We start from the raw sequence: 25,796 nt of genomic DNA on the forward strand, positions 1-25,796 counted from the left end.
AGAGAGAGAGGGGTGGGTTTCTAAAGCCTCTTTAAGGGGTATTTATAAAGAGGTTTAATATGCTTAATTAATGATTGTGGTTAGGTTGATATTATTAAAGTTATTCTCAGAATATTTTTGATTAAATAGACTTTTTTGTAATATATGGTATCAAACTTAATCTAGGTCCTCTTTGTTAATTCCACGTAACATATAAATATGTACATGGCTCTCTATCCATGGGCTTAGTTTCCTTTTCATTTACAGGTGAAAACAGTGGCTTAATTTGTACCTCTTTTTATTGATTAAACAACATTTTTTTTGTTACTAGGTGGGGTTCCCTTTCCTAAAATTGAGTTGTTTCTTGTGCAAGTGTAAAGGATGGTGCTTCTTTTTTTTTTTTTTTTTTTTTTTTTTGTATCATCCCCTTCTTTAAAAGCCAACTTGCATGATTGCTTTATAAAGGCTTTATTTTATGCTTTTCTATCCAATTGGTAGTGCTTTTACAATAGAAAGTGATTAGACAGATTTATTAAATTTAGTCATTATTTGCTAACTAATTTTTATCACAAAGTATGTGTATATGTGTGTATATATGTATATCACCTACTAGCTCCATTTTCATCGGAGATGCTGGAACAGATCAAATTTATTAAATTTTATATGTATTTATAAGAAAATTAGTTACTATTATCGACTCTTTTGGTAACATCTCGATTACTATATATTCTAATTAATTAATCATGAATTACACTATCTTTCTCAGGAAATATATATATCAACTATCCAATTAGTGATTTTCACTTTTTTTTCAAAGAAATGAACTCGAAATTTTTTGCAACTTGTGATAGATACGGTGAGTCAGTTTCTTCGTAACGTTTTCTTTATACTCTATTATTGTGTTAACTTCATAACATGGAGGGTTTTGAGAGCTGATACACGCACTTCAAAAATACCACATAGCTAGCTTTACCAATATCATATGTTAAAGATAATATTATCAGAGATTTAAAGCATGTCATCACTAATAAACATTTGTCTTATTTATATGCAAAACTTCAATTTTCTCTCCACGTACATGGTTTAACGTTTATTCACTTTACCATCGAGTGATTCAAAAATCACACCAAATTATTCTATATATTTAATTTTGTTTTACCATAACAACCTGCTGTAAAGCAAGAAAACAGAAGGATATATAAACTGCATATTATAAGATAGTAAATAAATTATTAGTACTAATCCTACGTACAATACTGTAGTTTGCAAAACATATTATTTTACTATTCTATTTGATAGTAAGTTCTTATGGTGCAACGAAAACAAACCATAGTATAGTTAAATATAATTGTTTGAACTACCAACACTACAACAAAACCGGTCTATAGCGATACTTTTAAATGTAGGTACATGTCAAAAAAGTGCTGCTAGCTAAAATTACCGACACTTTTAAAAAGTGTTGCTATATGTGGGGTCGCTAGGTATATAGTGACAGTTAAAAAGTGTCGCTATAATCTAAAAGAGTGCTGTTAATTTACCAACACTTATTTAAGCATTTAGCAACCGCCGAAACTCTATCTAGTTGGCTGCGGTGGCAGAGGAGGACGACAGGAAAGGCTCTTCGTCTAGAATTTCAGTGGATTGAGTGAAGAGAGAAGAAAAGATGGTAATTGATTTTTCTTTTTTTTTTTCTTTTCTGTTTGTAATCGGGCCAAATGGACTGGGTGTGGTGGGTTGAGTAGAGTAATCTTTTATTTTTTATTGGATTGGGCTTTATATTTAGGCATTAGTAGATATTTTTTAAATTTTAAGATAAATGCGACACTTACTCAAAAGTGTCTCAAACATGTGTCCATATAATCTAATTCTGTTGTAGTGCAAATAGGAAAGTAATAAAGCGCAAATTAAAGTTCACCCTAAATAATTAAAAAGATGATTCTTTTTTGAAAAAAAGAATCAGTTCTTTTTGACTTTTATCACTTGATTATAAAAAAACAAGAGGTTGAGGAATCTATTTCAAAATGTGCTATATATAGTTGAAGGGGTCTCCATACATTTTTTGCCTATGGGAAATTAATACAGTGATCTTGAGTTACTATTTTGCCTTTTCCCAACAAAAAGTGACAATAAATACAATTATTAAAGAATGGAATTGGAAAGGAACATAGTGTTTAATTACTTATTAATTTTAAGGCCTAGAGAGGAGGAGACAGAGTTTAGACTCATCCAACATATTGGATTTTATTAGGTTTTATTGGGTTTTTTGTGATTTAAAATTTGTTAAGCCTCTTGAAAACTCCATAATTATTAATGGCCTTGTTTGGGAGCCCAACAAAAATTTTCATATATAAGGTTTAGTCCCACATTAGAAACCAAAAGAATGTTGATAGTATATAAATATTCCTTTATTCTCAAGCTAATTGTTTGGAAGAAAATTAGAGTTATGTTCTCGTTTAAATAAACGCACACACGAGCTGGGCCGGGCCGGAGGCGGCGGGCGTGGTTCATACACCCAGTTTATTTTATTTTTATTTTTCGATTTTATCGGTTTTCTAATTATAATCCTAATTCTTATCCGTATAATTTTAGGTTTATTTTGTTCTACACGGATTTCACGCATTGAAACAAGATTCTTGCCTTTGTTATAAATATTTGAATAAGAACCCGAGCATATCTAAACCCTCTCGCCTTTTCCTGTTTTCTCGCCATTAATCGTTTCCGCCAGTTTTCGCCAAATTTTCTTTGCTGGATCTGAAGCTTGTTGAGTTCATCTTGCGCCATCTTGAAAGCGTGCCGATAGGGTGAAAAGTGATCATTGTATCGCTAGGAGTAATTGCCGGGAAGCCTCGCACGTGGAGGGATAATTTCGCTTCTAAGACAATACTCTGCAAGCCTCAATCCATAGGCCTTTTCTATTCCTTATCTTTACAATATTTTTGTTTAATTTCGTCTCGAAATTTCTCTAAAACTGTAATTAAACTTTCGAGTTGTTTTTAAAAAATATTATAATAAAAGATCATAAAGAATTTTTCCGACACAACAAACTTAGGCCCAAACCTTCTATCCAATCCAACCCAAACTCTTTTAAGACATGGTTTCGTCTGCTTCTGCTTCTGCTTTCAATAGTAGCCATATTCAGTATAACGTTAACCGGCCGGCGAACAAGATTTCGATGAATTAGAAAAGTTACTGGAATGATACTACAGTTAAAATGAATCATTCCCACATAGAGATCAACTATATTACCTCCACTACCTATCGAATAGAGTATCTGAATCTCTTTTTTTCTTTTTCTTTTTTTTTTTTTGAGAGAGAGATAGGTAGCACGCTATCCGCTTCGTTTATTTTATTTAGAAATAAATTTAGCTAAAAGTGTGAATCAACTAGGATTCGAACTTAGGTCTCGGGTACCAATCACCAAGCCCAGATGAGAACTTGGCATATTTACGATCCCATATGAGAACGTCTTAAGCATGTTGAGACCTGATCTCTCATATTTGAACTATTTAATAAATAAATTTTGTGATTTTTTAATATCATTTGTCTAGAAATCGAAAGAATTTAAAATCAACAAGTAAAAATAAAAATCTCACAAAAAGTTATGATGTAGCATTAAAATTTTTGATGAGAGATATTGATCTTATTGTAGATAGTACAAAAAAAAATTTATCAAAATTTCATTTAATTTAAATACTTCTACACCGTTAAACTTATAAAGGGCACACATCAATCATTAAAAATTATTAATTTTGAATCATTTCGTTCATTAGATAAATAATATTAAAAATTTGTAAAAGTTATTTTATAAATACTTCAAATATGTTAGATCAAATCTAATGAAGCTGATCGTCGATCCAAAAATTTCATAATCCAAAACCACTTAGAAATAAAAAGGCCTCCATGGGACTTTTTTTTTTTTTTTTTTTTTAACCAATAAAAAAGAAGAAACCTTGACATTCACTCATCAATGTGTGATTGTTTTGTATGGAATATTTGGATGTGTCCAACAAAAAGTCACATGGGATGTAGGATATTTTTTTTGAAAAAACAAAAAGAAAAAAAAAGGAGGGGCCCATTAACAATTATCTCCTTAATTTGTACTCTTTTGTGGCAGAAAGTACAAACCTAGTAGACCCGGTCCATACACCACAGCTGTAGACCACGAATAATTTGTAGTCTTTAGTATTTTTGTTTTCCAGATGTTTTATCCAAAAAAAAAACAAAAACTACATTTAAAAAATATATTTTAAATAAAAATTATTGGCCAAAATTATTTTTTTAAAAAATAAGTTTTTACACTTTTTGAAAGGACCAAATAATCCCTAGAAAACCACTATTAAAGGGGTCAAAGAAAATAAATAAATAAATAAATAAATAAATTATTATAGAAAATGATGTCTCTCTCTCTCCGCTTTAATTGCCGCATTTCCCGCTCAATCCGTTGCTTTTTTTTTGTTCTCTTTATAATTAATTATTTATTTATTTATTTATTGGTCAGAGTGAAGCATTAATTATTAAATAATTAATTAATTAATAGAAAAGTTTTAAATATTATTTCTGTGTTTTCGTATTTTTTTCACTTTTTCAATTTCGTACCTGTGGTTTAAAGTGTATTAATTAAGTATCCCGTGATTTCATTTTTCTTTTTTTATTATCTCTTTCGCTAAGTTTTTTCGTTAAATTAGTGGTAAAGTTAAAACTAAAAAGTACTAAAGTGAATATTCGATAAACCTAAGTTGGGTATCTGAAGTTTTTTGTATATAATTTAACGAAATATTAACGAAAAAGCTAACGAAAAGAGAAAAATAAAATCACATGTTACTAAGTTGATGCACTTTAAACTGCAGGATACTAAAGTGAAAAGTATTTGAAGTTCGCCGTTAATTAATTAATTAATATAAAGACGACATTAAATAAAAAGTAAATAATAATAAAGTGAGGGACATTTGTCTCAAAACGCATGTTACGCAACATTAATTATTAATGGCCAATTTGCATAAAAAATCCACTTATTTTGGGCTTTTGCAAAATCGGGTCACCTTTTTCGTTTTTGCAGATTCGGTCCGCTTTTTCAGCAAACTGACCAAAATACCCTTATTACTTTTTCTCTTTCCTCTTTCTCTCTCCTCTTCGTTCTCTCGTTCTTTTTTTTTTCCGCCGAAAAAAAAAACGAAGGCCAGGCGGGGGCGCTGCCGGAGCTAGGCGGGTTCTTCTTCTTCTTCTTCTTCCTGCAGGAGCAATATTTTTTTTCTCTTTTTCTTTTCCTTCTTCTCTTCCTCTTGCTGGAGCACTTTTTTTTTTTTCCCCTCTTCTTCTTCTTCTTCTTCTTCTTCTTCTTCCTCCTGTAAGAGCACGGGGCATGCCACGGCGACTTCCGACCTCGCCACGGAGCCCGACCGCTCGACTCCGACGCCCCGCTCAAGCCGGGGAAGCTCTACTTCCTCGTCGACCTCCCCTGCGCCGACCCCGAGGCCGACCACCGCCGTGCGCCCGCCGGCGCCGGCGCCGCGCGTTCCTACTAGTTGCCCAAGGAAGGCCGCGCGTCGGACTCCGAGCCCGACCGCTCGACCTCGACGCCCTGCTCAAGCCGGGGAAGCTCTACTTTCTCGTCGACCTCCCCCGCGCCGACCCCGAGCCCGACCACTGTCGCGTGATTTCACCATTACACTATTAATGATGTAATGGTTACACCATTTTCACCATTTTTCACCATTAATGGTGAAAATGGTGTAACCATTACACCATTAATGGTGCACCACCGCCCCCGCCTCTTCCCAAGCTGCCACAAATCCAACAACAACAGCAGCAGCCGCCCAACTGGCCGGTGCACGCGGGCCGGACGACGTGGTGGAGGAGGGGCGGCGCGGGGCCGGAGCTGGAGCGGGAGCGGAAGAGGGCGCGCGCGGGGAGGGCGACGTCGTCGTCGCACACGGCGACGGCGCGGGTGCGGATGGCGCCGCGGGGGAGGAAGCGGGCGTTGAGGGACCGGTCGGCGCTGCGGTGGAGGGCGACGCCGGGGGCCATGGCCGGGGATCGGAGGAGGGCTTCCGGCGTGGCGAACATGGCGTTCGCGCATTTCGCCGAACACGCCGAGGGCGGCGTCCAGGTCCCCCTGCTGCGCGTGCGCGGCGAGCATGGCGTTCTCGGTGACGAGGTTGGCGGCGCCCAGCAGCGCGTCGAGCACGCGGCGGGCGTCGGCGACGAGGCCGGCCTTGCCGTAGGCGTCGAGGAGGGCGGTGGCGACGAAGAGGTCGGCGTCGAGGCCGACGACGAGGGCGTGGGCGTGGGCGCAGCGGGAGAGGTCGAGCGCGGCGAGGTCGGCGGCCGCCGCTCCCGCCCGGCCCGAGGCCCGCCTCCTTCGCATGCTCCGCCCCTACCCCGCCTCCTCCACCTCCGTCCTCTTCGCTCCGCCGCGCCTCACCGCGCCCTCCGCGTCGCGTGCGCGAGCTTCGCGACCCCGTCCACGCCCTCGCCCGCCTCCCCTTCGCCGCCTCCATCCTCGTCGGCGGCCGCCGCGGCCGCTCGAGCCGCCCCGAGAAGGTGAAGCTCGTCGAGGTGGAGATAGAGGGCACGCTTCGGCGCCCTCACCATCGCGCGGGCACGCTTCGGCGCGCAGGGGCGCCGGCGCACGCTGCAGCGCGCGCTGCCGCGGGCCCCTGGCGCGCGGGCGGACGCGGCGCGGGGGCACGCTTCGCGCGGGCGCGCTCGGCGCACTCTGCGCAGGGGCACGCTTTGAGCGGGCGCGCATGGCGCATGCGGTCTGCTTCTTCTTCGTCGTCGACGACGACGATGGTGGAGACGAAGATGGAGAAGACGACTATGGTGGAGAAGACGAAGATGGTGGAGACGACGATGGTGGAGACGACGACGACGTGGGCGCGCTGCGGCTGCTTCTTCTTCGTCGTAATGGTGTAATGGTGCACCATTACACCATTAATGGTGTAATGGTGTAATTACACCATTAATGGTGCAATGGTTACAACATTAATGGTGTATGGTGTAATGGTGTACCATTCCGCAGTCAGCGAAGCTGTTGAAGCGGCGGCGGTACCCGAGGAGCGCGACGTTCACCTCCTGCGTCTGGAGCAGCACGCTTTATTCTCCCCATTTTGTTTTTTCATCTTTTTTTTTATTTTTATTTTTCTCCCCATTTTCTCTTTCTCTCATCATCATCATCATCTTCTTGGGTGTTTTTTTTTTTAATTTTTAATTTTTTATTTTAAAGGTTTCTCTGAGGGGGGCGAGCGCTAAGAAGATCACGCGCGACGTCCTCCTCCAGAAGGTCTCCCACGAGCGTGGAGGACGGTGGCAGCGGAGGAGGAGCCTACGGCGTGGCCGCGGCGCCGGTGCGGGCTAGCCCGGCGGCTGCGTCGCGGAGGCGGTCGACGCTGTCGGCCATGTTCTCGAGGCAATTGCGGACGGGGCCAGAGCCGGAGCCGGAGCGGGGGGGACGGCGGCGAGGCGGGCGACGGCGGCGAGGCCGGAAGTCGCCGTGGCGCGCCCCGTGCTCTTACAAGAAGAAGAAGAAGAAGAAGAAGAAGAAGAAGAATAAGAGGGGAAAAAAAAAGGTGTTCTAGCATGAGGAAGAAGAAGAAAAAGAAAAAGGGAAGAAAAAATTGCTCCGCCTGACCTCCGCTTTTTTTTTTCCGGCGGAAAAAAAATTAAAAGAACGAGGGAACGAAGAGGAGAGAGAAAAAGGAAATAGAAAAATTTTAAGGGCATTTTGGTCAGTTTGCTGAAAAAACGGACCGACTCTGCAAAAACGAAAAAGGTGACCCGATTTTGCAAAAGCCCAAAATAAGTGAATTTTTTATGCAAATTGGCCATTATTAATCGTGCTATTTTAATGTAATAATAATAATAACTGTTTTATTTTTTTTAAAAAAATTAAAAGTACAAAAAAATTTATGGAAATGATTTAAACTAGGGAAAATTGTTTGTATAATTCTTAAATTTTAATTTATTATAATTTCTGATTCGAACATTTAATATTATATTACTTTTTTGTATTTATAAACTTTTTCTAATTTTTCTCCTCATATATATTTCAATCCAAATGAGATCGAATAGATAATTCTTTTTTCGCTTAAATATTTTATCTTTTATCTTCGTTCGAGCACAATATAATATGATATATGCTTTGTGAATTCCAGTATTATAACAACAAACAAATTCAAAATTCAAAATTCAAAAATTTGAGCTCCTTTTACTTTAACAGCAAATTCAAAATATTTTAAAATCTTTTACAAAAATTCAATATATAAAACAAAAAGTCTTTTACAAAAATTCAATATATAAAACACAAAGTCTTTTACAAAAAATTTTCACTTTGGCTTCTTAATTTTGTAATATTTTAATTTTTTACTAGCGATTTTTTTTTTTATAATTTTTAAAAAATTGAAGGAAGCCATGGCCATCATTACCTTCTGAAAAGTTCCGTCTATGGACACCGCAATAAAAACTCTAAATTATATTAAATTATATAAAATAACTGTTTATTTTCAAAAATTTAAATTATCAATAATATTTTCAATACTTATATTCAGCACTGTTTTTCATGTCTAAGCTCGAGATAATTTGATAGACTAAAGACGTGAACTTAATTAAATTAGAAAAAATTAAATAACGTGGGTATTGGCCGGACTCGAACTCAGAAATACTCAGAACCTTCTATTCTGACACTATGTTAAATTATATGAAATAATTATTTATTTTTAAAATCTGGAATTGTCATAAAATAATTTTTTTGATATTTATATTTAGTAAAATGTACCTAAAAATGATGTTGGTTTGGTGTGGAAATTGTACAATCCTTGAAAGGGTGGTTGGTGGATGTTTTGGTGAAATTTTACTTTTGTACTTGTAACCACAAAAGTGGGAGGGACAACATTATTTTGGCATGCATCTTGTAAAATGTTTAAATTTTGTGTCACAAGCCAAATAATAATTTCATTTCCCCACTTACATGATGTACCCAAGAATGTAGCTTAGTAGAATAATTACTTCTTTGTTGTCCATCAATTCGTGCATTTATTAATGTGTCATATGCAGATTGATTTGTACAGTACAAATTAATATGTTAATATAGTGTAGAGTTAGTATACTTTCGAAAGTATACGAGAGTTGATGTTTCTGACTTTTTTGGCCCTTAGATCAAAAATTGTACGGCTTGGATGATAGCGATCCTCCCCTAGGGTTGAGTGATCCGCATAGGATAATAATATTAATTCAAAGATTAGAAATGATTAAAGAAGTTGATTTAAGGGCCAAAAAGTCGAAAGTATCAACTCATTTATATTTCAGATTTTAGGGCATGCTCACAATTGGAATGGAAGTAAAATATAAAATTAGATTGTGTTGGAATGAAAAATAGAACAACGAATCATCCAAAAAAATTTGGTTTATTATTGGAATGAAGATCGAAATAGACTACTAAGATATTTATAATTTTGATAGAGGGGTTACGGTTAAGTGAGAGGAGAGCGGTTAAGTGAGAGGAGAGCGATCAAGGATCAAGGGAGAGGAGAGGGAGATGTTTGTGACAGAAGATCTTGAATAGCTTATTTTGAAATGGATCGATTCGGGATTCAAACATGTATTAAACCGTAAATAAATTAGGTTATTTTCATTTCAGAGTGGATTAAGAATTGAAGTTCAATTTTTGTAAAACAAACAAAAACTATTAAAATCAGTGAATCTCATTTCGATTATATAGTCTAAAATAGATAAGCTAGGCGACAAGCCCTTACTACAGGTTGTGATCCAACTATTTATATGAAATGAGGGGTACATATATGTATATGAGAGTTGGTGATAGTTTTTTAAGATGCGTAATAAGATCAATCAATGCGCAATAGTTTTATTCACACTGAATCTGCAGAGAATCGTCAATCTATCTAGATAATAAAAATAAAAATAATAAAAAGGAGAGTATGAAAAGTAAAAAAAAAAAAAAAAAAAAAAAAAAAAAAAAAAAAAAAGGAAACAAACAAATTAGCAGAGTTGCTTCATTCCAATAGAGGAAATTTCCAATTTAACTTAACATTGCACAATTCTATATCCATTCTCCACTCTCATTTGTGGGAGCTAGCTACAAAACTACCAAACCCAAAATCACACCCAAACACACCTAAAAATTACACACACACACACAAAGCCACCTCCATACTCTTTATAGAAGAGGAGAAAATGCATAGAATTTATCCGAACTACGAATTATTTTGAACCACCTATCCAATATTTCAATCTATCTGATTTAAGTTAATCGACGACACTTTAACTTTAAATTTTAAAGTCCATGTATCGTTGACTGACTCAAATTAAATAAATTAAAATTTTGAAAGATTAAATAGTCGGCTCAAAATAGTCTATAGTTCAGATAAGTTCTGTAGCACAAATTACAAAGAACCCTCTTAACTTCTCACTAATTAGTAAATCACTACTACATATTATATGTATGTGTATAGGTATAGTAGTAGATATTAGCAGTGCACCTTGGTGCTTATGACTGGGAAATCCTGGGGAGTCATCCATGCGTAGGTGAACCGCACCGGGGCGGCGGCGGCGCCGACGGCGTCGGCGGGGGGGAGGGTGCGGCCGCCGGCGACGACGCAGTCCTCGCCGCCGTCGCCGTCGAGCGGCCGGATGGCGGCGGTGTCGACGGGCTCGACGCTGCTGAGGCCGAAGCAGCGCAGCACCACCGCCGACTGCGCGCACCCGCGGCAGCGGTTCTGCACTGCCACCGCGTACTCCGCCTTCCCCTCCACCACCCGCCCCGTCGGCCGCTGCGTTACGACGATGTCCGCCGGCCCGCCGCACTGCTGCCGCGACGGGGCAGGGCGGAGGGCGGAGGATAAGGAGACGAGAAGAATCAACTGCAGCAGCAGAAACAGAGAGAGAAAAACTCTTCTAGTCGCCATTGTTAATAAGAACAGCACTTCTGCAACAGCTCTATTTTCTTTAGTTTTTTATCAACCTCTCTACCCCTTCCCCTCTCTCTCTCTCTCTCTCTCTCTCTCTCTCTCTATTTGAGACTTGGAATTTTGTGATGTGAGAGAGGGGGGTTGGGGATCTTGTGCATTTATAGTGGAAGTTCATAGGAGTTTGGATTTGATGGAATATTATTAGTGTTGGTCGATAAAATATTATTTAAATAGTATGATTGTTATTATGAGTTTACTATATTAAAATTTTCTCAACGGCTTTACTTTACAGCATAATTATAATAAAATTATTTTTTTTTTGTTTTTTATTATATTTTTTTATTTATAGGCTCTAAACAGATTTTTGTTTATGTTTTTAGTAATAATAGTATGTAGTATTATTGATATTTAGTTAAAAAAAAGTTTGGGCATTTTAGGAAAGGGGTTCCAGTTAGTTTAGTTTAGTTTCTCTCTCTAGCTCTCTCTTTGGGAGAGGGTGGTTTATTGGTTAATTAGACTCTGTGTAATGAGAGATTATATATAGGATTTGGTTAGTTTAGCTTTTATTTTTGGTTTTAGCAATAACAATATTTAGAATAATAATTAATAAAAAAATTGAGTCATAAAAGCAGAAACTTCAATTTGATTTTCGTTGTTTGCAAGGAAAGGATTTTAATTTAACTTTTTTTTGTTTTTCGTTGTTTGCAAGGAAAGGATTTTAATTAAACTTTTTTTTGTTGTAAAATATATTTTATTGTAACAGTTTTGGCCGTTGTGATAATGCAAATTCTATTGTCTAGTCATTTATTATCATAACAATTAGGGATGCAAACGGGGCGGATCTGGGGCGGGAGCCCCGCCCCGCCTCCCATCCCGACTACAAAAGCTCCGCCCGACCTCCCGCCCCGAATTCGTGACGGGTTAAAAAATATATCCCATAATCTGTCCCACCTCGTACCCCGCCAACTAATATTTTTTATAAAATTATAATATTATTAATATTTTATAAAATATAAAATAATAATTTTTAATAATATTATATATATAATTTAACAATATCAGTTATAAAAATAAAAAATATCAATCACAATTCAAAATAAAATTCAAAAGTTTCAAATACAGAAGAGAGTACTAAGACTTAGTTTGGGATTGAGGTCTATTTAACGCTATTAGATAAAATGGAGTTGAGGAAAAAGCATATAAGGGTATGCTCGGAACGCAATATTACGTACGGAAACAAACATAATATTTTTCCAACGTACTTTCTCACCGCACGTAACGCAATCTCCCCGCAATCCCAAACGAAGCCTAACTTATTTGTATTTTGAACTTTTTTTTGTAAATACATTATTTTTTAAGAATACTTTTTAAAAATATAAATAATTTTCGGGGTGGATTCGGAGCGGGTCATGACGGGACGGATTCGGGACGGGTCAAAATTTCTTCCGTTTTCTACTCCGAATCCGTCTCGGATCGTAAAATTTACCCCGTTTTTCTCTCTGAATTTGTTTATTTTCTCCCATTTACTATCCTCGTTGGGGCGGATCGGGATGGGAGCTCCACCAATCCAGATCCGTTTGCATCCCTAATGACAATCCTTATTAGTTTGTTGCAAAAAAAGGTTTTACTACAAACAATAGTTATCGATTACAACAGTATATACTATTAGAAAAGAATGAATTTCTAATAGTGTTACCATGAAAACCAGTAAAGCATAATATTACTTCTTTTAATTTTTCTGTAATTAAAAATGTACGATTAAACTAATGAATAATATTTTAGATTTATATAACACTACACCATACCGTAGGGACAACTGGTCGAACTAACCAATTGAATACCTTTTAATGAACAAGCAAATTAGATTGCTTATGTAGTACAAACTTTGCACATGGAGTTAACCACCACTTTTAGTAGGACAATAAGGACTCTATTTTCTCAATTTATGAAGCCCCATGAGAGCATACATAATATCACATCACTTAATGTGAATGCACTAAGTTGAGCTCCTTTGAATAATGAGAGGGTATTAGGGCATTGCATGAATAATGGGCCCCTACAATAAGAATATAACCTATGAGCTATGCACACAATTGTGGATTGTTATTGGTTGGTTAGGTGGAGTCACATGGCATGTGGGGGTGACATGCCCCATGTTTTGGACTTTATGGAGGAGCTCATTTTCTTGTGATGCATGTGAGGGTGAGTGGAAGTATGTGTTTTTTTTTTTTCTTTTTGTTTTATAAATGTGGGCCATAGAATTAATAATTTAGATGTAGACCATGGATTTTAATGTAGTAAAAAGCTCATGTGATAGGGAGTAATGGGCATGTAAAAACTAGCCCTTTTCTGTGGTTCAACTCAAGCTCGTTGTGTTTGGATATTAGAATAAATTATTAAAGAATTATTTATTTTGTATAAGAACTTTTAACTGTAGTTGTAAATAAGAAGTTACCTATGATTTGGTAGAATAATATTACTTCGCTTACAAGATAATTTATTTTACTCTGTAATAATGACTTGAAGTTGGATTATTATGTTTTATTCTAAATATTTGATCATATTCTTTATAATTCTTAAGTAAACTAAAATAATATACCGAATAAGATATTCATGCATTCAGATAGGACCTTACTGTTTGATTGGGAGATTTTTTTTTTTTTTAAGATATCTATTCTTTGGCAGAATCCTAGTTTCACATGCTTTTCTTATCCTATATTGAATACGATAGGGACATAGATTGAAGCAACAGGGAGACAATGGAGGCTAGGGGCTAAGGGGCTTGAAAGAAACCTCAATAGGAAGCTCCTCATAGGCACCCTCAATGACACCTTGTCGAGGAAACCCAATTCGCCACCATAGTATGTGCCAGTTTTGTCTCTATCTAAAAATTAGGGTAAACTTCAAATACCCCACGTGGTTTCACTAAAGTAAATATTCGATAAACCTAGGTAGGGTATCTGAAGTTTTTTATATATAATTTAATGAAATATTAACATAGAAGCCAATGAAAAGAGAAAGATGAAACCACATGGTACTAAATTGATGCACTTTAAATCACAGGATACTAAAGTGAGAAAGTATGAAACCACAGGGTACTAAAATGATACACTTTAAACCATATGGTACTAAAGTTAAAAAGTGCGAAACCATAGAGGTAGTATTTAAAGTTTTCTCTAAAACTTATAATCCTCTTCTCTAAAGTTTATTTTATTTTTTTTAGTTTTAGTATTAAAAAATATCCAACACGTTCTTTGATTGAGGCATAATTAAACATCCGGCAGCAGATCAAGGGCTCTCCAACGGGGTGTCGTTGAGGAGCTCCTCACTGAAGTTTTATTTAAGGGGCTTGATTGATTGGTACCCGAGGTAGTCCCATATTTGGACTGTAGTTGCTTCATATTTCTAGTTAAATTTATGTTTTAAAACAATGAATGAAATGAATAATATGCTATCTTTCTCTCTAAGAAAAAAATAAAAAATTTCCTGTTGTAAGTCCAATGGGCGAGATTGGTGCAGGGATTGCTACGGGATTGGTTTGAGACTTGGTGGTTTATTTTCAACTCCATGTGACGTCCCTAGTAGTCCTACATTGTATGGGAACGAAATTGCGTGTGAAGATACAAGGACCAAAGACTCTAGTAACAATATTTAGACTTAAGCATTTTATGTCAGTAATTTAAATCCAACAATTTATTAATGCTAATGGTTTGGGTCGTTACATTTAGTATCAGAACCGATTCGCCGGTCGGAAGTGTGAGATGGGTCTCACATGTGATGCACCGATAGTTCCACATCGTACGGGACTAGAATTATGCATGAAAATATAAGGATCTGAAGTTCTAACAATAACAACTAGGCTTAAGCATTTGCAGCCGATGGTTTGAGTCCAACGAATTATTAGTGTTGTTGGGTCAGATTGTTACACTCCCACCTTGTGAAGAAAAACAGAACTCCAATCGCAGTACCGATATTTGTCATGTTAACTCACTTAAAAATCATTTTATATCAATAACAACCTTTTGATTTATAACTTTATGAATATGGTTTTAAAAATTAGGTGAATTTAGGGCAAGTTTGAGCAAGTTCAAGGTGGGCACTGAGCAGATTTGGAATAGAGGCCCTCGTGGGTAGGGACGGATTGTAAATCCGTACCCGCCCCGAATCCGTGACGGGTTGAAATCTTCTTCTTCATACCTATCCCGCAACCCTATTTACGGCTTTAACGGGCCGGATTAGGGATTAACGGACTCGAGAGATGGATCCAAGACCCGATATGTCCAAACTCTTTCAAATATAGAGGCTCTTTTTAGGTATGCAATTGGGGCGGTCCGCGGGCCAAACTTTTTTAAATTAGCGCAATATTATCTAAAAAACAAGACAAAAATATACAGACTTTATTTAAACTATAAATTATTTTGAGTTTGCTATCCAATATTTCAAAATTTCGATTTTATTACCCAATCTTTTAATTTTTTTGATTTGAGGTGGTTTGCAGGCTTTGACTTCAAAATTTGAATTTGTCATTTTTCTTTACAAATTTAGTTAGTATATTCCATGCAATTCTCATAACTGTAAACTCATTAAAGTAAGTAATAGCTTAATGACTAACTTAAATCAAATAAATTAAGAGGTTGGGCAGTAAAATCAGAACTTCGTATGTTTTTATCTTAAAAAAATTACTTTTCTCGGCCCAGATTCGGCTCATCCGTGTTGTTAAATAGAAAAGTTTAAAGCTTCTGATTTGACGGATTGTTACGAAGTTTCGTGGCGTCACGAAACCAAACGTAAAGTCCATTTTGGGGCTTCCTCTTTTGTAGCAAAACAAAGCTCCGGTATTACGCGAACAACATTACACCCTACAGCAAGACGGAACAGGGTCTTGAATAATTTATTGGTTTTGTCAAGGCCCATTATAGCTCAACCTGACCCGACCCGTTTAAAAACATCGCGAATCGGGCCGGACCGGCCGGCATTGGGGCCCGGCCCATTAGCTACCTTTTTTAATCAACATTGCAATTAATGCTTAAACAACTATTGCTCCAAGGAGTTCTAGGAAGGAAAATGATTTAAAATATGGAGAAATATTCAAATTAGAGTAGATTTAGAGTGCAAATTAAGTATCAAAAATTTAAAAGGATAATCCTTTTGAAATTGTGCTAACATATTCCCGTTGCTAGTATTGCAGATATACTCCTCAAAGTATACGTATTCGTCTGTATAATCTGAAGTAAAAATTCACACTCAATCTCACTCGAACGTTGTTATATAGTTTTACTTTTTTTATCTTAAAAAAAAAAAAATCCCATCTCTAACATTTTATCATCAATACATAGAGGGCCAAAAAGTATTAGTATATTGCAAATCAAATTGTGTACACCTTTTTGTGTGCTCAATGTGTTTCATTTGTTTTTAATTATTATTTTTAGCTTTGTACTTGGATTTGGTGAGCCACTATTGACCATATATTGTCAAAATCCTTCAACTAATTAATGTAGCTTTTAGACTTTTGATTTGTTGGAATCCATGTACAATAAAAAATGGTGAACTTTTTTTTTTTTTTTTTTTTTGGGTTAAAGTGAGCATTAATTCATTGACTTAGTTGACCTTGTGCTTTGAGACACTTTTATTTTAATGGCCATTGCTTTGTGATTAAGATAGTAAAACATGTTTGGTTCACCTAAACTATATAATATTATTTAATAAAGTATTGTTTCAGTAATATTACTAGAAAAAAAAAATATTATACTAAAATACTAATTTTTATTTTTACAGCACAATCAAAAATATTAAATATAAGTTTTTGATTTCGACGCTCGAAAAACAGTTATGTTTTTAGCTACAATATAAAAGCAGAAGCAGAAGCAAAAACAAAAGTAGATTGAAAAAGATCTTAGAGTCCTTGTTTTGTAGCATTTATATGTTTATACTCATTAGCGAGTATGTCTTCTGCGCTTTCGAAAGCACGGAGATCTCTTTATTTATAAATTATTTTCGATGATGTGATATCCGATTTGACGATCGGCTCCGTTAAATATGATTTACACTATTAGAATCATTTAGAAACCAAATTTTATAAATTTTCGACATATCTATCAAATAATCAAAGGGTCTCAAAAATAACTATTTTAACAGTCAATCTAACACGTTTGTAAGTTCAACAGTATAGAAAAATTCAAATTATATTGAAACTTTAATAAAAAATTTTATTTAATATCAAGAGTAAGAACAATACTCTCGATTTAAAATTTAAATTTTTTATTATTATTTTTTATCAGATTTTTATTTTTAGTCGTTCATTTTGAGGCTTTTCGTTCACTAGACAAATGAAATGAAAAAATTATAAAATTTAGTCTTTATATAGTTCTAATAGAGTAATTTATACCTGACAAAGCCGATTGTCGAATTCGATATCCCAATATCGAAAACAATATAGGAGCTTAACTGACTCATTAACTATATATTATTAATTTATTATTTACTTTTTTTTTTGTTAAAGATAATAAAACTTTTTGTGCTTAGTGTTTTGTTTAAAGTGACACAATGCACTTTGTTGGTGCCTTTTGCTTTTCCAAACCACAATTTTTAAAAGAGTAATAATAATAAATTAAACCTACTTTTTGATACGAGACCATTTCCACATTGACTCGTTGACCGTTGACTCGTTAAATTATTTTCTCTTATCAAGTAAGGAAATTGCGTTCAAACTTAATTTATTCTTTTTTTAATATTATTTTATTTATAATTAATTTAAAAGATAATCGCATAGACACCCTCCTAAACTTTAAAATTTTGGTAAAATGCCCACAGACCGTCTAAATCACCCTCTTTGGATAATATATGAATTAACAACATATACTAATTTCGAATATCCAAGTCAGATTTCGAATCGGAATCTGAACCCGAATCCGAAATATTCTTATATATCTATATTTGAATTCGAATTCGAAAATACTGTAAATACAACATCCTAATTTGAATCCCGAATTCGATCGGATGCATAATTTTGAGATCCTATGCGCATCTGATCAAATCCTAAGCCCTAAACCCTAAATCGAATCCGGTGTCGGATTCGATCGGAGCTTATCCTAACCACTTTCACACCTAGATGAGAACACAAACTAGCAAAGTACACAAAAAAAAAAAGAAAAAGAGTTCCACATGGGGAGAATTTAGCACCCATGACTTTTGAGAAATACATGATACAAAATATATATGAAAGAGTAAGGAAAGAATCCTAAATTTGACCTTTTGAAAAAGAAAAAATATAAAAGTTGACTTGGACTGGTAAAAGTTTGACCACAAGAGAGAGAGAGTGAGAATGTTTGACTTTTTATATATTTTAAACACCATGTAAATAGCAAACTAGGGTTTAGCTGACTCAACAACTGTATTATTCTGCAGTAGAGTATTATACGTATAAACATTTATAAGAAATATAAAATGTTAGAATATGTATTTACACATCTAATAAGAAAACCTAGTTTGCTATTTACACAAGATATATGAATATTTACACAAATATATATACAAGTTTTAATCTAAGATTCTTTTCAAGTAGAGAGGCTACAAAGATATGAAAATATTCACAAAACCTAAGCTAAACTACTCATCATCTATTAAATTTTTCTTATGCGAAATTTTTACATCGGGTTCACGAATACGACCGGATCGATCGAAAGCTCTCGAACCGGTACCCCTTGAAGAAGCTGGCGAAAAGAAAAGCGGCGAAACTCAGTGCAGCAGGGGGCTTGTTGCTGCTGCTACTGAAAGGGTTGTGTTTGATCCTCAGGATTTTGTGGCCGACTCTCTCGCGTATCGACTCGATCGTCTTGGCGTCGATGGGGTTACCGGCGTTCTCGGTGAGGTAGAATGTGTCGAGCGCTTCCCCGCCCCGCGTCGATATGTTGGCTCTCCGAATCGTCAAGCCGCTCTCGCGGAACACCCTCGTGATCTCCGATAGTAGCCCGACCCGGTCCTCGGTCCTCACCTCCAATTCCAATCCCTATGAACACACAACAAAAACAAAATTTGTCACTTTCGAGGTCTGTCGGTAATGTAGGTCATAAGAGGGACCTCGATGCAATTTCATGCGATAAAGTGATATTTTGGGGATACAGCAAGTCACAAAAGAGGATTCTAGGGCACGGCATTTCGACTCTTTACCTCCGATGTCCTTCGCTCGATGGCGGCCTCGAGGCATTGGATCAAGCGTTGCCTCTCGGCCTCCGATCGTAGCGGTAGCCCATCGACATGTCGTATATAGTATTCCTGCAACCAAATAAGACACTTACTTGCGAATATGTTTCCGTTTCGTGCGAAATAGGGTTTTAGAGAAATGTTATGGAGATTTTTTTATACCTGGTAGGCTTCTTCCGTTCCCGAGTCAACCGTGCCGTGATACACGACGTAGTCCATGTCGGTGAGCGTGCAAACCGTGTCGAAAAGAAGCTTGGGCCGATCCTTCGATCGGATGATCACCACTGTGTAGTCCTTCTCGGGGCAATCCATCACCGCAACGTTCGTCCTCGAGCTCTCGCTCCCGCCCTCGAACCTCTTTCTCGCGTAGTCCCGATCGTCGAACATCATTTGGTGGAGCCTCCTCTCCTTGTGCGTCCCCCCCCTCGAGACCACGGTTTTCGCGGCATGCGACTCGTAGTTGCCACCGCTCCCCTTGAGGATGTTGCATAGGCTATTCTTGATCACGGCGACCCGCGCCTGGTCCTCGACTGCTAGACCAGTTGGATCGTCAGTGACCTGCACGACGGCCGCAACGCGGTTGCTGTGGGTCCAAACCTCGGCGCTCACGACGCTGCAATTGAGGTTGTTGAGCACCGCGCATATCTCCGAGAGGAGGCCGGGCCGGTCAGGGCCGACGAGCTCGATCGACGTACAATCCTTCGAGCTCGAGGGGACTATGCCGACCGAGTTTCGGAATTTCGGGAAGAAGCATTCGTCCGACTCGAGGGTCTACGCAAATACGACCCAAAAAAACATTTTTCGTAAGCGAATCATATACAAACATGACAAGATAAGTCGACACAACTTCGATGCAAGCGTCGTATATTATAATTGAGCATGGTTCTGAGTTCAAATCCCGCCAAGTACGAATAAATAAATAAATAAACATATCGAGAAAATTACGGTTTGGATGTAGGAGATGATCTTCTTATCGAGAATTTTGTTGCCGTCGCAGTCGATCACGTTGAACACTAAAACAATCAAAAGAAGTGAGAAATTTGTGAGTACGAAATCTCGATAACAAAAATTTGAATTATTTTTTTTTCAAATTTTTTTTGAATTTAGTTCGAGTTTTTTCGAAATTTTACCATCCATAAACCAGCTCCCATCAGAAGAAATATAAGCTTTGGTGATCACAAGATTAAGATCAGCAATCACTTGCACAACCTCAAGGAGAGTCCCATGCTTATTTACACTATCAACCTGATTCAAAAATTTTAAAAAATTTTAAAAAATTAATGAACTTCAAAATTTTGCAACAAATGTGAGAATTTGAATGTTTGGTGTAGTGTATATATTGCCAAAAAATTGGAAAAAAATGATGAACAAGGTTAAATTTACCCGAATCACCGTCGCGGTGTCGCAAGCATCATTATCTATCACAACCCTAATGCAAAAAAAAAGGAAAAAATAAATGGTTAGTGAAGGATAATTATGTATATGATGATTATCTAAGAGGGAATTAACTCATCAATTTATTATTAAATAAAAATATTTCTAACAGTATATTCTTAATTTAGAAAAGATACAAGAAAAATACAAAAAAAAAAGAATGTAACTTAATTTAGAAATATTTTTATTTACTAATAAATTGATGAGTTAATTCCCTCTTAGATAATCATCATATACATAATTATCCTTCACTAACCATTTATTTTTTCCTTTTTTTTTGCATTAGGGTTGTGATAGATAATGATGCTTGCGACACCGCGACGGTGATTCGGGTAAATTTAACCTTGTTCATCATTTTTTTCCATTTTTTTAGCAATATATACACTACACCAANTTTGAAGTAAAAAAATTTGCTTTAAATAAACACAAATCTCAAAACCAAAAGCACCAAAACATAACATGGGTATTAAAAAGAAAACAAAAAAAGGTAAAATAAAAAGAATTAATTAAAACAACAAAAATCTCAAATCAAACTACAAAAAAAGAAAAAAAAAATCGAAAAAACAAAACACACAAAGAAAAAGATAAAAATCTAAAATCCAAACAACTCCTAAATTGGAAAAAAAAAAAAACCAAAATCAAACTATAAAAAATACCACCCAAAAAGTAATAAACCAAAAATCCAATTAATACTAAAATTAAATTAAAATAACAAAAAACCCAAATCATACTACAAAAAAAACCAACCCCCCAAAAAATATAACAATCCAAAAAAATCTAAATAACACCAAAATTAAAAAAATAAAAAACCCAAATTAAACTACAAAAAATGCCCCGTAATAATCCACAAAAAAAAACCACAATTAAACCAACAAAAAACCCAAATAAAACTAAAAAAAATGTCCCTAAAAAACCCAAAAAAAAAAAGATTAACATTCCAAAAATCCAACTAACACTAAAATTAAATTAAAACAACAAAGAACCCTAATTTCAAACTAGAAAAAAAATACCCCCAAAAACACCCAAAAAAAGATAGAGAATCTAACATCCAACTAACACTAAAATTAGAACAACAAAAAAACCAAATCATACTACAAAAAAAAAAAAAAAACCAAAAAACCCAAAAAATATATTAACAATCCAAAAAAAATCCAACTAACACCAAAATTAAAACAACAAAAACCCTAATCAAGCTACAAAATATTACACCCCCCGAAAAAAAATAAAAAAACTAAAAAAACTAAAAAAAACTAAAAAAAAAAATTACCTTGGTGGGTTCATCTTCCTTATGAGCTTAGAATATTCATCATCATCCACTTCTCCAACTGTTGAGCTCCCCATCTCCTCCCCAACACCACCAAAAATTAAACTAAAAATTAAAAAAACCCAACTTTAGAGAGAGAGAGAGAGAGAGAGAGAGAGAGTAGTGTTAATGTTATGAATTGTTATGAATTGTGTGTGTGTGTGTGTAATTGTGTGTATGCGTTTTGAAGAGGAAACAGGGGAGTATAAAAAGCAGGGCCTTTTGGGAACGGCTCTTGGAATTTCTAATTAATTAAATTAAATTTAATTTAATTTAATTTAATTTTAATTACCATTTTTTGTTTTTATTATTAATAATTTTTTAATATTTTAATATGGGGGGTTTATTTTTGGTATTTTTATTTTATTTATTTCCAAATAGATAGATTACGTTTCCCACCACCCACCCACCCGCGTGGTGACGTGTCAGACTCCCATTGGTTCTGGGTTCTCTCTTCGGTGGGAGAGTGATATTTCCACTCCGCTGATATTTATTGCGCTGCGATTTGGAATTGGTAAAATTGCATGAAGAACCCTGCACTATGGAACAATTTGAACTTCCTATAAAAAAATGTTTTATTTTCACCTATTTTAATTTAATTTAAGTTTTTTCAGGTAGTTGATTTTTTTTTTTTTAAACAAGGGTCAGAAATTTATTATATGATGAATAATTTATTTATACTTATTTATAAGAGTTATAAAAAATTAGAAAGAAATAGAAAAAAAGAGCTTACATAAAAAAAAAGTAAATTAAGAAAAAAAACCATAAAAATATTGCTGTCAAATATAATAAAATTTATAATTCAATTCATTAAAAAATAAAAAATAATTAAAAATAGTGAAGCATCCTGTTAAGGACAGTTCTTTTCTACAAAAAAAAAAAAAAAAATCATATTCGAACCGGCTAGACTGTAATCCAGTGCTCAAACTAGTTTGATTCAACCAACGAAATCGGACCGACTCAAAACTCACTTTGACTAGTTCAGTTAAATAATCCGGCTCTATATTACAAAGATCTTTATATTTTAATAATAATTCAAAAATATGTATTAGTTTTTTAATATTCTATACTTTAAATTCTTTAAATTATCTATAAATAATAATTTAAGAATAATATGGAACACTATACTTATATATATTTTTTAGTTATATATATATATATATATGTAGTATAAAAACAAATTAAATATATATAATATCATACTGATGTTGAATCATTGGTCAAACCAATAACTTGTGACCTGACTTTTCGAAGCGTAAAAGGTTCTAAATTTTAAAACACAAACTAAAGAATAAAAGTCAAGAGTCTATCTCAAAATCTTCTATAGCTGAGGGGTCTCAATGCTATTTCACCTAGGTACAGGGGGGAGGAATGAGTTGGGGTGAGAATATCAGAGATTCGGGCCCGGGCCCGAATCGCGGGTGAGAAGGTTCCGGTTCCCGGTTCTCCCACACGTGGTCGCACCGGTCGAACCGAACCGAACCACCTCATACAGTTTAGACGCTACGGTGGACCCGGTCCGACCGGTGCCGGTTTTTTCGGGGGCAAACCGGGCCGACACCGGACCGGGTGTCCACTTCATGTTGGAGTGTTGGACTCATGACCCACCCAAACACTTCTATAAATTCTTTTTTTAAAAAAAAAATTATTTTTTTGGTAAAAATGCATGGAGACCCCTCAATTATAGGCGATTCTGAAACATCCCCCTCAGTGGCTACTTTGTATATTCGATTTTTTGTTTTCTTTCATAGTTGACCTATTTTTCTAAATTGAAGTGTTAAATGTAACAGCAAAATTTGTAATTTAATTGCAGAGAAGTAACGTGGAAACAATAGAATTATAAATGTAGAGATGTTGTTATTTTGTATGGATAAGACGTGTTCAGAAATTAACTCATAAAATAATAAACTAAAAATATACATAATTTGTCTGAACTATGGATCATTTTGAATCAGCTACTCAATTTTTCGAAATTCTAATTTTGTTGTCCAATTTTTTAATTCATTTAATTTGAATCAGTCAACGATGCTTTGATTTTAAAATTCAAATGTATTATTTATCTTTACAGATTAGTTAGTATATTTCATTCAATTATTCTTGCAACTATAAATTCTTTTATAAAAATTAGCTTAAATTTTTGAAGTCAAATTTTAGCGTCCTCAACGACTAATATGTTTAAGTAGAGGTATAGCATGCAAATCGCAATATCCGGATAGTATAGGGACTGTTTACACATTTTCACCTGTTATTTTTAGGAATAATTTCATAGATGCCCTTCTAGAAACTATTAATTTCATCAATACCCTTCTAAAATTGATAATATCACCAATACCCTCCAAATATGTAAAAATTATCATAAATGCCCTCTATTAGTTTAGATCCGTTAGGTCCCATTTGAAACGGAGTTAAATTTTTAAAATACCATTTTTACCCTTTATCTCTTATTAATACTTAATAATAAAAATACTAATAGGTATTTTAAGATAATTTTGTAAATCTAAATTTGAGTATTTAATATATACATATTAAATTAAATCATTAATATATATTAATTATTAAAAAATATATAAAAATTATATTTTATATATAGTATGTTTTTATCTAATTTTGGTTTTGTTTTTAGTTTCGGATTTCGGTTCAAGTTCAGTTTAAATATAGACCAAATGCATAACTGAATTTACATACGATGGGATTTTATTTTTTGATATCTATAACTGAAACTATTCCTATTCAGCATTGATTAAGCTTACCTCATTTTAAATCGAGTTAGATAAAATTGCGTATCTTTATCAATTTATATTCCTAATTAGTAATAGTAATTTTGAAATAAATTATAGATTTTATTTTTTTCCTATTTAAGCAAAAGTAAATCACATAACTATATGCATGAATTATTCTGTCGATTGAAACAAAAATAGAGTTTTTGTTCGAAAGCTAAAATATATTATGTTTCAGTTTTTTAATGCATTTAATGCAGATAAAATTATCGAGAATAATTTTGATTAAAAAAAATTTTAACTTTCAAAATTAAAGAAAGATCAGATAATTTTTTAACATTATTTTCATTTAAATTTTTATATATAATTATTTATTCGATAAAATATAAATAGAGCGACTAGATTTGGTGAAATTATCAAAAAAAAAACTAAAAAATTCTCATTTTTTTCATACACTAAAATGGATATCAACTAAAAAAATAAAGTTGAGGGAGCAGTTTCAAAATGGCATAAGTTGAGGGGATCTCCATACATTTTTTCTTAAAAGAACCTTGAGGGTAAATGAGTCATTTTAAAAGTTAACCCATCTTTAACCCTTTAATAACTATGGTAAAACTAACTTAACTAACAGTAAGGGTATTGATGATAATTTTCTGTATTTACAGGGGTATATGTGATATTTTAAATTTTAGAGGGACATCTATGATATTTTAGACTTTGAGAGGGGTATCCATGAAATTGCCCCTTTTTTTTATATGAAAATAATAGTGGATAATATATTATGGATATATTGATAATATATTATTATATAATTAATATCTCAAATTATTCCCTTCTATAATAGAATTATATGTCATATATGTTGCAAAATTTGGTAGCAAATTTTATCTCAAATATATGGGGGCAAAAAATATGTTAATTGTTACATTTGCTTCTATAATTGATTTATTGAATAATAAATTTAGGATAGGGATTAATTTATTAAATTTTCCTTCATGCATATCCAAAAGTAAAGCTAATTTAATCAAAGAGTGTTGTTATGTGTAATTATTTCCATAACTGAAATTTTTATAGATTTGGAAACCATATATGAAATTTAATGCAATTAAGATAATGGATTAACTCTAGGAATTAAGGTAACTGGGCAATTAATTAGAGGAAATAAAAACAAATATGTTAAGATAGATTTAAAATTGAGTGGATAAATAAGGAGATTTAGTGACATATATAGAAAAAAATAAA

The 25,796-nt window shown here is 34.9% G+C and overlaps 2 protein-coding genes across 2 annotated transcripts; both read right to left on the minus strand.

Annotated features, from left to right (window-relative positions):
* On the minus strand, positions 9,961–11,096 carry LOC109726213. The gene has a single exon (XM_020255700.1). The coding sequence runs from the start codon at positions 10,896–10,898 to the stop codon at positions 10,461–10,463; it is 438 nt and encodes a 145-aa protein (XP_020111289.1). The 5' UTR covers positions 10,899–11,096; the 3' UTR covers positions 9,961–10,460.
* LOC109726166 (ACT domain-containing protein ACR6-like) lies at positions 18,339–22,035 on the minus strand. Its single transcript, XM_020255615.1, has 7 exons — positions 21,802–22,035; positions 20,484–20,529; positions 20,231–20,345; positions 20,046–20,113; positions 19,263–19,871; positions 19,068–19,172; positions 18,339–18,906 (listed from the first exon to the last, which is right to left on the minus strand). The coding sequence occupies exons 1-7, from the start codon at positions 21,873–21,875 to the stop codon at positions 18,556–18,558; spliced, it is 1,368 nt and encodes a 455-aa protein (XP_020111204.1). The 5' UTR covers positions 21,876–22,035; the 3' UTR covers positions 18,339–18,555.

The sequence above is a fragment of the Ananas comosus genome, linkage group 21 (genome assembly GCF_001540865.1).
Source record: "Ananas comosus cultivar F153 linkage group 21, ASM154086v1, whole genome shotgun sequence".
Classification (NCBI taxonomy): Eukaryota; Viridiplantae; Streptophyta; class Magnoliopsida; order Poales; family Bromeliaceae; genus Ananas; species Ananas comosus.

Bases quoted from the DNA above. Each gene is read 5' to 3' on its own strand.
- LOC109726213 (XM_020255700.1), bottom strand. From the start codon at position 10,898: ATGGCGACTAGAAGAGTTTTTCTCTCTCTGTTTCTGCTGCTGCAGTTG.
- LOC109726166 (XM_020255615.1), bottom strand. From the start codon at position 21,875: ATGGGGAGCTCAACAGTTGGAGAAGTGGATGATGATGAATATTCTAAG. The intron at 20,114-20,230 runs GTAAAATTTCGA...TGATTGTTTTAG, and splicing joins TGGGAGCTGGTTTATGGATG to TGTTCAACGTGATCGACTGC. The intron at 18,907-19,067 runs GTAAAGAGTCGA...GTGTGTTCATAG, and splicing joins TCGAGCGAAGGACATCGGAG to GGATTGGAATTGGAGGTGAG.